An 11,942-nucleotide genomic window follows, 5' to 3' on the forward strand; every position below is an offset into this window, starting at 1 on the left:
AGGCGGCAGCCATCGCAGTGGCGCAGGTACGAGGAGGGCACCATTGAAATGCAAATGATGACTCCTGTCCGACTCTGAGGCCAACTCTCAGGCTGTCTCCATGCCACCTGTTCCTGCAGGTCAACCAAGGTGCTGACGTTCTGGACATCAACATGGACGATGGCCTGATCGAGGGCGTGGGTGCCATGACCCGCTTCGTCAACCTCCTGGTCTCTGACCCGGAAGTCAGCCGCGTGCCCTTCATGATCGACTCATCCAAGTTCCACATCGTGGAGGCGGGCCTCAAGTGCTGCCAGGTGGGCCGGGCAACTGTTATTGAGAATCAGCATTCGACTGGATGCTTGATGCCATGTAACAACTGTTGCGCTCATCCCTCGCCCTCCGTACTAATCTCCACAACCATGCGTTCACCTTGTAGGGCAAGGTCATAGTGAACTCCATTTCGATGAAAGAAGGAGAGGCCAAGTTCCGGGAGCATGCCCGACTTGTGCGTCACCACGGGGCGGCCGTCGTGGTCATGGCCTTTGACGAGGAGGGCCAGGCCGCTGGCTACCAGGACAAGGTGGGTTGCTTGAGTTTGGGGTGTGTCAGGCGCTGCCGGCTACTCAGCAGCACGCAGCGCTGCATCATGTCTTGCTCGACAGGATCCCTGCTCAACCCTGAAGACCACACCCGCTGCCTGCATGCAACCCTCCTTTCTCAAATCCTTCCCCCTGCACAGATTCGCATCTGCATGCGTGCCTACAAGATCCTGGTGGAGGAGGTGGGCTTTGACCCGCAGGACATCGTCTTCGACCCCAACATCCTCACCGTGGGGACGGGCATGGCGGAGCACAACAACTACGCCGTGGACTTCATCCGCGCCACGCGCGAAATCAAGCGCCTGTGCCCCGGCGCCAAGGTCAGCGGCGGCGTGTCCAACATCGCCTTCTCCTTCCGCGGCAACGAGCCCGTGCGCCGCGCCTTCCACTCCGCCTTCCTGCACCACGCCTGCGCGGCGGGGATGGACATGGGCATCGTGAATGCCGCCCAGGTGGGGTGGATGTGTGCTGGCTGGCAAGGTTGGGCGCCTGATCAGGGGAGGGTCTGGTGTGCGGGGGGCCAAGCAATCTTCTTCTCGCGCTGGAATCTGCAGAGGCTGCGGGCCCCCTGCTCAACTCCACCTCATGCGGCTCCTTCCGCTCACGTACACACACAAAACCCTCACATCCACGCTGCCAGGTGATTGCCGACAAGTATGAGCTGCTGGACAAGGAGCTGCTGGAGCTGGTGGAGGACGTGCTGCTGAACCGCTGCGAGAATGCCACTGAGCGCCTGCTGGACTATGCGGCGCTGCTTGACCCCAAGAGCCACCCCACCGCGGTCAAGCGCAAGGGTCAGGTTGGGGGCGCGGCCGCTGCCGAGAAGAAGGCGAGTGGATTGGTTTGGGGTGGGGCGTTGGGGCTGGGGTGGTGGAGGGGGGCAATTCGTGGGCTGGGTGGTATATAAGAATGAGCAAGGGGTTAGCGCGGGGGGATCTGGAGCTTCCCCTGCGCTGTACAGAAGCCTCAGGGTGTGGCTGCATTGTGGTGTCTGCCTGCTTGCGCATGCACCCAGTTGCCCTTTCTTCGCCCAGTGTGGACCCTTGTCATCTGCCTCCACCCTCAGATTCCCTGCTCTCTCCCCTTGCCAAGTTCCTTCTACCTTCCTTTTCCTATCTTCCCCCTGCAACACACATGAAGCTGACAGAACACCCGCACCTACCCCCCTCCCCCTCCCAAGCGCAGGACTCCTGGCGCGACCTGCCGGTGACCAAGCGCATCGAGCACGCGCTGGTGAAGGGCATCGACACCCACGTGGTGGCGGACACGGAGGAGTGCCGCACCTGCGGCGCCTACCCCTACCCCATCCAGGTCATAGAGGGCCCGCTGATGGACGGCATGAACGTGGTGGGCGACCTCTTCGGCGCGGGCAAGATGTTCCTGCCCCAGGTCATCAAGTCGGCGCGGGTGATGAAGCGCGCGGTGGCACACCTCATCCCCTACATCGAGGAGGAGAAGGCGCGGAGCGGGAAGACCGGCAGCGACAACGCGGGTGTCGTCATCATGGCCACTGTGAAGGGGGACGTGCATGACATTGGCAAGAACATTGTTGGCGTGGTTCTGGGCTGCAACAACTTCAAGGTTGGAGGTTTTCTCCCCCTACTTTTGGGGGGGTGGGGGGTGGGGGGTAGAGTCTCGACGCCAGCTGGGAGACGTGTACTGGGGGCAGCAAAGGATGCTTGAGGCGAGGGCCGAGCGCCCAGCTTTGGGCTTGAGAGTTGAGGCCATTTGTTAGGGGGCCCGCCGTGGACACGCATGCCTAACTTGGCGCCCTCTCAGCAAGGCTGACGGTATTGTCATGGCTTGGACAACTCGCAACCTTATGTCCTCACAGCACCCCACAACTCCATCACCCCCGCCTGCCAGGTCATCGACCTGGGGGTTATGGTGGCCTGGGAGAAGATCCTGGACGCCGCGGTGGAGCACAACGCCGACGTGATCGGCCTGTCGGGCCTCATCACACCCTCTTTGGACGAGATGGTCACGGGTGGGTAGGAGTGGTTGGTGCAGGGAGTGATGTGCGGTCTGGGGCACTGGGATCAAGGGGTTTTGGGGTAAAACGGAGTGTGTACGGATGCCCTCAACGGCGCAGGACGCTACAGGCTCACCGTGTGGGACCCTGCGCCTTGGCAGCTGGGGTGAAGCTGGGCTGCCTGTCGCCCAGCGCCTCCTGATGGCTTGGTCAAGCCAAGAATCTACTCCAGCACTGTTTCCCCGCACGCATCCAGATGCAAGGGACCCCAGAATCACTCCCCCAGATCGTACGCTCCCTCCACACACGCCTCATCAATCCTCCCCCGCAGTGGCCAAGCGCATGGAGGAGCGCGGGCTGAAGCTGCCCCTGCTCATCGGCGGCGCCACCACCTCCAAGATGCACACGGCGGTGAAGATCGAGCCCCAGTACTCGGGCCCCGTGGTCTACGTGCTAGACGCCTCGCGCTCCGTGCCCGTGGTCCAGTCGCTGCTTGACGTGCGGGCCAAGGCCGAGTTTGCCGTCGACGTCAGGTGGAAGAAAGAAAGGGAAATGGGGCGGGGGAGGGGGAAAGGGGGAGAGTGCGGGTGATGCACCACGTGCTCGTGCTTTTGGCCTCTGCAATGCCGTGCCTCCTTGTGTACACCTCACGTCGTCAAACCTCACACACGAAGACACCGACCACAAACCAAAACCCGACCGCAAACCAAACCCCGACCACAAACCAAACCCTACTCGGCGTCATCCCGGCTCAGGGAGCAATATGCGGAGCTGCGCGACGAGTTCTACGCCGGGCTGGAGGACAGGCGGTACTTGACCCTGGCAGAGGCCCGCGCCGCCGCGCCCAAGGTGGACTGGGCCTCCGCGGAGAACGCGCCGCATACGCCCTCTTTCACCGGGGTCAAGGCCTACGAGGACTTCCCGCTGGAGGAGGTGGTGCCCTACATCGACTGGAACCCCTTCTTCCAGGTCTGGCAGCTGCGCGGCAGGTACCCCAACCGCGGCTACCCCAAGATCTTCAAGGATGAGGCGGTGGGGCCCGAGGCACGCAAGCTCTTCGAGGAGGCCCAGGCCATGCTCAAGGTGCCCGAGGGCTGGGTTGAGGGGTGCGCCGTGCAAGGGCCTTTCCCCGGCAGGAGTGGGGAGTTGCAGGGCTGGAAGGCGACTGGTGCTCTGCGCGGGTGTCGACCAGTCTGCCATCTGGCGTGAGTCGCAGGGGTGTCTGCCAATGACCCTCTGCACACCACCCCAACCCCTGGCCCCCTCCAAACGCCCATCAGGACATCATCGACAACAAGAAGCTGCGCCTCGTTGGCGTGGTGGGCATCTTCCACGCCAACTCGGCGGGCGATGACATCGAGGTGTATGCCGGCGCCGACCGCGCGGAGAGGCTTGCCACGTTCTACGGGCTGCGCCAGCAGGTGCGACCAGGGGCAGGGAACGCAGGGAGAGCAGGAATACGGGCGTCGCGGTGCACACTACCCTGCATGTGTGTGCGTTGCAAAATTTGGTCTTGGCGGGACAGTGTTGGGCATCTCTTCCCTGATGATCTGCGACTGGAGAGCGCTGACTGCAGCGCTGGGCTGGTTCGGCCAACCCAAGGCCTCCTCCTTGCCTCCCTGTACCCCCGCAGGCCGAGAAGGAGAATGCCGACCCGTACTACTGCCTGTCCGACTTCATCGCGCCCAAGAGCAGTGGGGTGAACGACTACCTGGGCCTGTTTGCCAACTCAGGTCTGGGGCCCGGCCATCCTGTCTGGGGATCTGTGCAGAGATCAGCGCGTCCTTCGGGGAGATGGGGCACGGGCGGGAATACCGATTGTTGTGCCCGGAACACCCTGCTCTGCATTTTCTACCTGTGAAACAGCATTCCATGTCCCCGCACACCACCGCAGCCATGGGCGTGGAGCCGCTGATCGAGGCGTTCAAGGAGGCCGGCGACGACTACTCCTACATCATGATGGAGGCCCTGGCCGACCGCCTGGCCGAGGCGTTTGCCGAGAAACTGCACGCCATCGTGCGTCAGGAACTCTGGGGCTACGCCCCGGACGAGGACCTCAACGTGGACGACCTACTCAAGGTCAAGTACCAGGTACGTGAGACAGGGCCACCAAAAGGAGGCTGCGCAGTCGGGGAGTATTTGGCGCACGGGACGGCACGCTGCTCACACTGCACAGCACGACTCGTGGCGTTATGCAAATGGGAGGGACTCTGCGATTTCTCGCCTCTGTGCTACGTCATGTCAGGGTATCGTCACAGCGTCTCTGTTTGGACGAGCCTCTGAACTCAGCCATGCCATCGCGAAGGACCCCCTACTGCCCGCTCACCTCAACCGCCGCCCACACACAGGGGATCCGACCGGCGCCGGGCTACCCCTCCCAGCCCGACCACACAGAGAAGCAGACCATGTGGGACCTGATGGACATCGAGGCGAGGATAGGGATGGGGCTCACCGAGTCCTTCTCCATGACCCCCGCCGCCTCGGTGTCGGGGCTGTACTTTGCCGGCGCGGCGTCTCAGTACTTTGCGGTGGGCAAGATCTCCACCGACCAGGTCACCGACTACGCCACGCGCAAGGGCATGCCGCAGCAGGAGGCGGAGCGCTGGCTGCGCTCCATGCTCACCTACGAGCCCTGACCGGCGCTGGGTGTTGGTGGTGGTTGGTTGAATTCCCGCTTTCCTTATCACGCCGATCCGAAATGTCGAACTGGCAGACGGCAGGTAATTCGGCGGGTAAATATCGTTACAGGGGCCGGGGCAGGTCGGTTGAAACATCCGATATCGGATCCAATACGGTAATTTTGCTATTGACACCGAGGAAGGGCATCGTGGTGCCGTGCAACCCTGTAACGTCCCACACCTACCGGTCGCTGTCGGGGTTTCATGGCGATCCAGGATCACTTCGACGTCATGGAGGACGACGACGCTGCTTCGGTCAGTGGCATCAGCTCAATTCTGAGTGCCCACACGCCAGAGCGAGGGGGTGTGGACCCCACTGCATCTGGCCGAGCGATCGAGGCCGCCCTGGAGGAGGCCGAGCAGTTGATGCGCCTTGGCTCTGCCACCCACACCGGCATCAGATCCGCCGGGAAGAAGTCTCTGTCCAGCATCATTGATGCATCCGAGCAGCTGCGGCAGCAGGTGTGGCACGGGGGGGGATGTGCATCTTCAATGGGTGGGGGTTGGGTGGGGAGAGTGAGCATCGGCAGGCACCTGCCCACATTCCAGTACTCAAGTCTCCGCCGTCCTCCTCCTCCCAGGTGCGGGATCTGAGGATCGAGAATCACGAGGCCAAGGTGGAGCTGGTGACCCTCCGCGCCCAACTGGCTCAGAAGGAGGTGAGAGGAGCGGGGTGGTTGCTGGGGGGGGTGTCCTATCCCTTGCCAGGGAAGAGGTATGTTGTGCCTGGTCCATGTTGTTCTGCCCACCATGCCCCTGCTCCCCCCCTGTCACAGAGCACGGCACAGCGTATCGAGCACGAGGCCTCTCAGCAGATTGCGGAGCGCGACCGCGTCCTGGCGGAGCTCAGCGCAGCCAATGCTGCCAACCAGGAGAAGCTGGCGGCCCTCTCCGCCCAGGCGACAGCCTCGAGCACGCTGAGCCCCAGCGCGGCGGCGCGGCTGCGCTCGGAGCACGCCGCCGCCATCACCCGCGCAGCGCGCAGTGCGCAGGCGGCCGCCGACCTGCAGGAGCGAATGGAGGCATCCGCGGCGCGCGCCGCCGACGCCATGCGCTGCTGGACGGGAGTGCGCGACGGGCTGCAGCGGGAGGCCGGCCGCCTGGCGGCCGCGCTGGAGAGGAAGACTGCGGAGGCCCAGGACCTGCTGCAGGAGCGGGAGATCCTGCGGGCCAAGGTCGCACTGCTGGGTGGCGCCACCCAGAAGAGGTCGGCCTGGGAGCCGGAGGACGCGGAGGTGGCGCGCTGGAGGCAGCGCGCAGAGTCGCTGGAGCACAGCCTTCGCGAGCGGGAGGGCGTGTGCCACAAGTACAAGCTGGCCATCCGCGCGCTCAAGGCCAAGCTGACGGAAGCGGAGGAGCGGCAGGCGGGGCTGAAGCGTGGCGCGCAGGAGCGCGAGCTGGCGCTGCACGGCCAGATCGTCAGGCTGCAGCGCCAGGCGGAAGGTGTGTGTGTGTGGAGGGGTGGGGGTAGGGGTGAGCGCCATGCACTGGGCCTGCGTCACCTCTTTGTGGAGTTGAGTGTGAGATTGTCATTGCTGTGATCTTAGGGAATCGCCATCCAGTAGAATTTCTGTGAGGAACCACCCAACCTCCACACCTCTGTGCCTCCCACGGATCCCAGTTGCACCTCACCCCACTGTCGCAGACAAGGAGATCGCTGCCAGGACAGCGGCCGCCCAGCTAGCGACCCCGCCGGCCTCGCCCCAGCGCCTGCCCGCGCAAGCTGCTGTGCCTGCACAGGCCGCCGCGCTGCAGCAGCAGGTCCCTGCGTCCCAGCAGGCAGACCTGGAGTGTCTGCGGGAGACGGCTGCGACCTGGGAGGAGCGGGCGCGCGAGGCAGAGCACCGCACGGAGGCCGCAGTGCGCGCCGCCGACGCCGCGGCCGCCGCGGCCGTCCGCCTGGCGGACCGCCGCACCTCTGCCGCAGAGGCCAAAGCCCGGGCTGCCATACTGGAGGCGCAGGTGAGGGTGCAGGGTTTGGTGGGCCGGCATGCCTGCCGGCTTCCTGCCTTTGACAGCCAGAGCTGGGTGACCTTCACTGTGCATGGGATATTCTGGCCTGGGAGCGCAGGTCTTGGTGAATGCCCGATTTCCTCCACCTGGGCCCAAATTCTCCTGGCCCTCTCCCTCGCAGTCGCTGCGAGCGCAGCTGGAAGTGGGGCTGGCCGCCGCCAGGGAACAAGACCCGGGCCAGGAGCTGGCGGGCGCTCTTAGATCTGCCGGCCTGGAGCTGGCAGGTGAAGACGCGGAGGCCCACAAGTCCCCCCTGCGCCCCACCCCTGCCGCCGCTGCCGACCCAGCGGCAGAGGCCACGGGTGCCGCAGCGCAGGGACCGGCCCCGGGCGACTGGGCCTCGGAGCTGGGCCGGCACGAGGAGACGCTGAAGGGCCTCGAGGCGCGGCTGGCCGGAGCGCCCCTGGACTCCACCAAGGTGTGTTTCTGTGCAGCCAGAAGGGGGGTTGCTCCTTTGGGAGGAGCGAGGGATGTTCACCCGCGCAGGCATGTCCGCCCAGGACCCTGATCCTCACACCCTCACACTCTCCACCAACAACTCCAGGTTTCCCCAGCCAGGCCGGGGCAGACCCCCGTGCGGGAGGGCGACGAGAGGGCCCGCCTGCGTAACCTTGGCGTGATGCTCGACCGACTGGCCGAAAAGCAAGTGAAGCACAGGACGGAGGCGCCCCGCCTGATTCAGGCCGCCTAATGTAGTGTGCACAGTCCCATCCCTCGCCCCGTGCATCTCCATTGCCCACATGATACCCACCCATCCCCATTGTGACCGTCAAGATGCACTGTGACTGACGACGACTTTTTGAAACGAAATCCATGCCCAGAAATCGAAGAGCTCTCTAGTCAGGAAGAGTCCAGGCACTCCTGCTGCGCGTGCGGCGTCGGAGGTACAAAACAACAGCCACCTGGATCTGGAGCGGTTGGGGGAAGCCGCCGGTTACTCGCGTCCGGACTGCCGGCTGTTGCGAGCCAGATCCAATGAGCGCGTAGTCAGATCCATGAACTCGGTGCTTCCCAGATGCTCGCCTTCCTGGTCTGGATCGTGTCCCTATTCATCCCCACCTCCCTGATCAGGCTGGTCCGACCCCGTGAACCCTCCGGCGGGGAACCCGGTCCCGACATGGATGCCTTCGTCGACATGGCAGCGGCCGCGCTGAACAGCAAGAACGAGTTCATACATGATCTAACGGCCCGGTTGGAGCGTGCCGAGGCCGAGGTCGCCAGTCACAGCCAGGCGCAGGCCGGGCTCCAGCTGGAGGTGGCACGGCTTGGGGAGGTGCTGGTGGCCCGTGATCACAGCCTCGAGGAGCAGAGGCAGGCCACTGCCGAGGCCAGGCGCGACGCCCAGCTGGCGGAGCAGAATGAGGCCAGCCTGAAGCAGTGCCTGTCCGTGCTGCAGGCGGAGAAGGAGGAGGTGGGTTGTTGTGTGGGTTGGTGTGCAGGAGGCAGGCCGGGACGTATGCTAGGAGCTGGAGGTCTACCATGACTTGAAGAACGGCAAAGGATGGGGTTGGCGTCCCTTGGCAGGGTACCATTTATTGCTGTTTGGAGGCCCCTGCGCCCACCTCCCACCCCCTTGCTCAACTTCCCACCCCCTTCCCTTGGACATTTCCTCATCTCACGCAGCTAGCTGACATGCTTTCCCTGCGGGAGACCTCGTACTACACCCTGCTGACAACCATTGAGGAGTACATGTCCCTGGTTGACATCAACCCCACCCCCTCTGCTGAGACCAGTATGTCTTGGTATCCCATGGCCTACTTGGGCTGCCCTGACAGTGGCTCCCCATTGCCCTCTCAGCCTTACACCAAGGAAGCCGACCCCCATCACACCTCGCCCCCTTCTGTCCCAGGTCTGGCAGAGGCGTCGGCAGCCACAAACCCCACCCCCGAGAAGCTGGCCTTCTGGACTTCCAGGCTGGAAAGCGCAGCCCAACTGCGCCGCGACTGCGCCACCGATCCCTGCACCACCCCTCGCCGCCTGGCGGTCCCCTCCTCCGACGATTCCGGGGACGAGAAGTGGCACACCCCGGGCATCCATGCCAAGAGCCTGGGGCTGGACTTGGGGCCCGGTGTGGCCCCAAAGCAAGAGGAAGAGCGGGGCGTGGGGTCGCCGCAGACTCTCATCAGGGCCATCCACGATTGCATGGACAGCCTGAGCACACAGGAGTGGGCGGGGGAGGGGGCCCCACTGTCTTGAGGCTGGGGAGTGGCCCCTTCCAGGCGCTGTGCAGTGAGCAGCCCCCCTTCTCTGTTTGATCTTCGTTGCATGAACTTGTCCTGCAGCTTGTCGTGTCCTGATTTAGTACAGGGGTTTTCAGTCACATCAAATCGGAGGGGGGGGCAGGTCTTGCGGCAGCAACTTTGATTCCGGGCAGAAGGGCCCTGGGTCGACGGGAGAACGAGGCAATGGCCAGAAGTGCAAGGGTCGTGTGCAGCTGTGCGGTCGTGTGCATACCGGAGGGGACCGCTGCCGGATCTCAGGGAAGCTGGGCGGGTGAAGGTGCGAAGCCGTTCTACATAGAATGAAGTTGGGAGAGACTTCCGCTCCCCTTCTTGCCGTGCGATTCATGTTCTGAAATGCGGGGTGGCGCATGTCTCCCTCCTCGCATGCAAAAGCGTCCAGCGCCTCGCAGCCTAGCCGCTCAGCCCAGTCAGCTGATGCTGCACCAGCCTGGCGTAGGCGCCGTGGTGCCGGCCCATGAGCTCGTCGTGCGTCCCGCTCTCCACGATCACGCCCTTGTACACCACGGCGATGCTGTTTGCGTGCCGGATGGTGCTCAACCTGGGGGAAGGGAGTGGTGGGTGAATGGGTGATGAGACTGGTGGGTGAATGGGTGATGTGACTGGTGGGTGAATGGGTGATGTGACTGGTGGGAGGTGGTGTTGATGTGGGGGGCTTGGGCTGCTGCAGCGCAGATGGGCCGGGAACAGCGATGCGGCGTGGATGGTCGCCTCGTCCAACCCCACACCCCTCCGATTTCCCACCGACCACCACCACCGAAACGACATGGCAACAAACCTGTGTGCGACCACAATGGTGGTGCGGTTGGCCATGAGGCGGTCCAGCGCCTCCTGCACCACCGCCTCGCTCTCGGCATCCAGGGCCGAGGTGGCCTCGTCCAGGAGCAGCACCTTGGGGTCTTTGATCACGGCGCGCGCGATGGCGATGCGCTGCTTCTGCCCGCCGCTGAGCTGGATGCCGCCCTCGCCAACCAGGGTGTGGTAGCCCTCTGGCAGGCGCGCCACGAACTTGTGTGCGTTGGAGGCGCGGGCGGCGGCCTCCACCTCCTCCATGCTGGCGTCGGGGCGGCCATACCGGATGTTGTCGGCCACTGACATGGTGAAGAGCACGGGCTCCTGGCTGACCAGGCCCACCACGGAGCGCAGCCACTTCAGGTTGAGCTCGCGCAGGTCGCGGCCGTCCAGGCGCACCGAGCCGGAGAGGGGGTCGTAGAAGCGCTCCACGAGACCCACGACCGTGGACTTGCCTGACCCGGACTCGCCCACCAGCGCCACGACGCGGCCGGCGGGGACGGAGAGGGAGAAGTCGCGGAAGACGAGGGCGTCGGGGCGGAGGGGGTAGGCGAAGCTGACGTCCACCAGCTCGATGGTGCCCGCACAGTCGGCGATGCGGTCGCCAGACGGGTCGGAGGCGTCGATCGCGGGGACACGGTCCACGATGGCGAAGACGCGCTCGGTGGCGGCGCGGCCCTTGGCCACGTCGGGGAAGAACATCTGGCTCTGGGCCACGCCAAAGGCAGCCAGGAAGATGGCGAAGAACACGCTGAGCACCTCCTCCAGGGTGGACTCGCCGCGCGACACCAGCAGGCCGGCGTACCAGAAGGCCAGGGAGTAGGCGCCGAAGAGCACAAACTGGGAGAAGCCGAAGCCGAGGCCGCCGGAGCGGCCGCGGCGCTTGGCCTGGTGTGTCGGCTCCACCAGCTGGCCCTCGTACAGGTCGGTCACGCCGCGCTCCATGGCAAAGGCGGCGATGGTGCGGATGTTGCCCACCGCCTCCTGCGCGGTCTGGTTGGAGTAGGCGAAGGCGCCGTCCTCGCGCGTCGCCGCGTCCTTGATGTACTTGGTCTGGATCCAGGCCGCCGCCACGATCAGCGGCACCACCGACGTCACCACCAGCGTCATCTTCCAGCCGTGGCTGAAGGCCAGCGCGTACCCGCCGATGAAGGTCACCAGGTTCTGTCGACGGAGGGGGGGGGGCCGGTGAGCACGTGGGCTTGGATGCTTGGAGGAGGGAAGAGGGGGCGGCACCGACGAAGCAAATGCACTCCTGGGTCGGTGGCTCCAGCGAGTCCTGGCCGCCACGTCACCTGCATGCATCTCCAGGCCATGCCCGGCCATGGCCCCCACCCTCCACCAACCAACCAGCCAGCGACCCACCTGGGTGAGGAGTCCCATGGTGTCGCCGAACTGGCCCTTGACCGCCAGGGCGTCGGTGGACAGCTTGCTGGTCAGCACGCCGCTGTTGTTGGACTCCTGGTCGAACCAGCCCACCTCCTGGCGCAGCAGCGCGGTCATCATGAGCACGCGCACGCGCTTCCCCAGGCGCTGACCCATGAGCCCAAAAGCATAGGACTGGATGATGGAGAAGAGCATGGCGCCCAAGCCGATGCCCAGGAAGACCAGGCACCACTTCCGGGTCCCGGCCTTGAGCTCCTCCGGGTCTGGGAGGGGGGGGGGG

At 64.8% G+C, this 11,942-nt stretch overlaps 5 protein-coding genes across 5 annotated transcripts in view; 4 read left to right on the forward strand and 1 right to left on the reverse strand.

Annotated features, from left to right (window-relative positions):
• Positions 1-119: 119 nt before the first annotated feature.
• Positions 120-5,189, forward strand: F751_1260 (Methionine synthase; the record flags this gene model as incomplete). The annotated part of the gene is made up of 12 exons (XM_011401752.1): positions 120-296; positions 419-562; positions 722-1,033; positions 1,222-1,422; positions 1,767-2,162; positions 2,448-2,568; positions 2,885-3,086; positions 3,309-3,636; positions 3,834-3,974; positions 4,187-4,286; positions 4,448-4,644; positions 4,902-5,189. Coding segments are annotated over 12 exons (2,607 nt in total), but the record flags the coding sequence as incomplete, so codon positions are not given.
• A 246-nt stretch (positions 5,190-5,435) lies between these two features.
• On the forward strand, positions 5,436-7,935 carry F751_1261 (hypothetical protein; the record flags this gene model as incomplete). Its single annotated transcript, XM_011401753.1, has 6 exons — positions 5,436-5,693; positions 5,813-5,890; positions 6,008-6,674; positions 6,877-6,992; positions 7,366-7,662; positions 7,789-7,935. The coding sequence occupies 6 exons, from the start codon at positions 5,436-5,438 to the stop codon at positions 7,933-7,935; spliced, it is 1,563 nt and encodes a 520-aa protein (XP_011400055.1).
• Positions 7,936-8,259: 324 nt separating this feature from the next.
• On the forward strand, positions 8,260-9,440 carry F751_1262 (hypothetical protein; the record flags this gene model as incomplete). The annotated part of the gene is made up of 3 exons (XM_011401754.1): positions 8,260-8,655; positions 8,868-8,976; positions 9,094-9,440. The coding sequence occupies 3 exons, from the start codon at positions 8,260-8,262 to the stop codon at positions 9,438-9,440; spliced, it is 852 nt and encodes a 283-aa protein (XP_011400056.1).
• A 437-nt stretch (positions 9,441-9,877) lies between these two features.
• F751_1263 (ABC transporter B family member 4) overlaps positions 9,878-11,942 on the reverse strand; it is a gene marked incomplete at both ends in the record, with an annotated part of 6,578 nt that continues 4,513 nt past the window's right edge. Inside the window, 3 exons of the mRNA XM_011401755.1 lie at positions 9,878-10,025; positions 10,263-11,440; positions 11,642-11,925. Of these exons, the coding sequence (XP_011400057.1) occupies positions 9,878-10,025; positions 10,263-11,440; positions 11,642-11,925 (1,610 nt within the window). The remainder of the gene's footprint in view (positions 10,026-10,262; positions 11,441-11,641; positions 11,926-11,942) is intronic.
• On the forward strand, positions 10,188-10,469 carry F751_1264 (hypothetical protein; the record flags this gene model as incomplete). Its single annotated transcript, XM_011401756.1, has 1 exon — positions 10,188-10,469. The coding sequence occupies one exon, from the start codon at positions 10,188-10,190 to the stop codon at positions 10,467-10,469; it is 282 nt and encodes a 93-aa protein (XP_011400058.1).

Source organism: Auxenochlorella protothecoides (assembly GCF_000733215.1).
Source record: "Auxenochlorella protothecoides strain 0710 unplaced genomic scaffold scaffold126, whole genome shotgun sequence".
NCBI lineage: Eukaryota > Viridiplantae > Chlorophyta > Trebouxiophyceae > Chlorellales > Chlorellaceae > Auxenochlorella > Auxenochlorella protothecoides.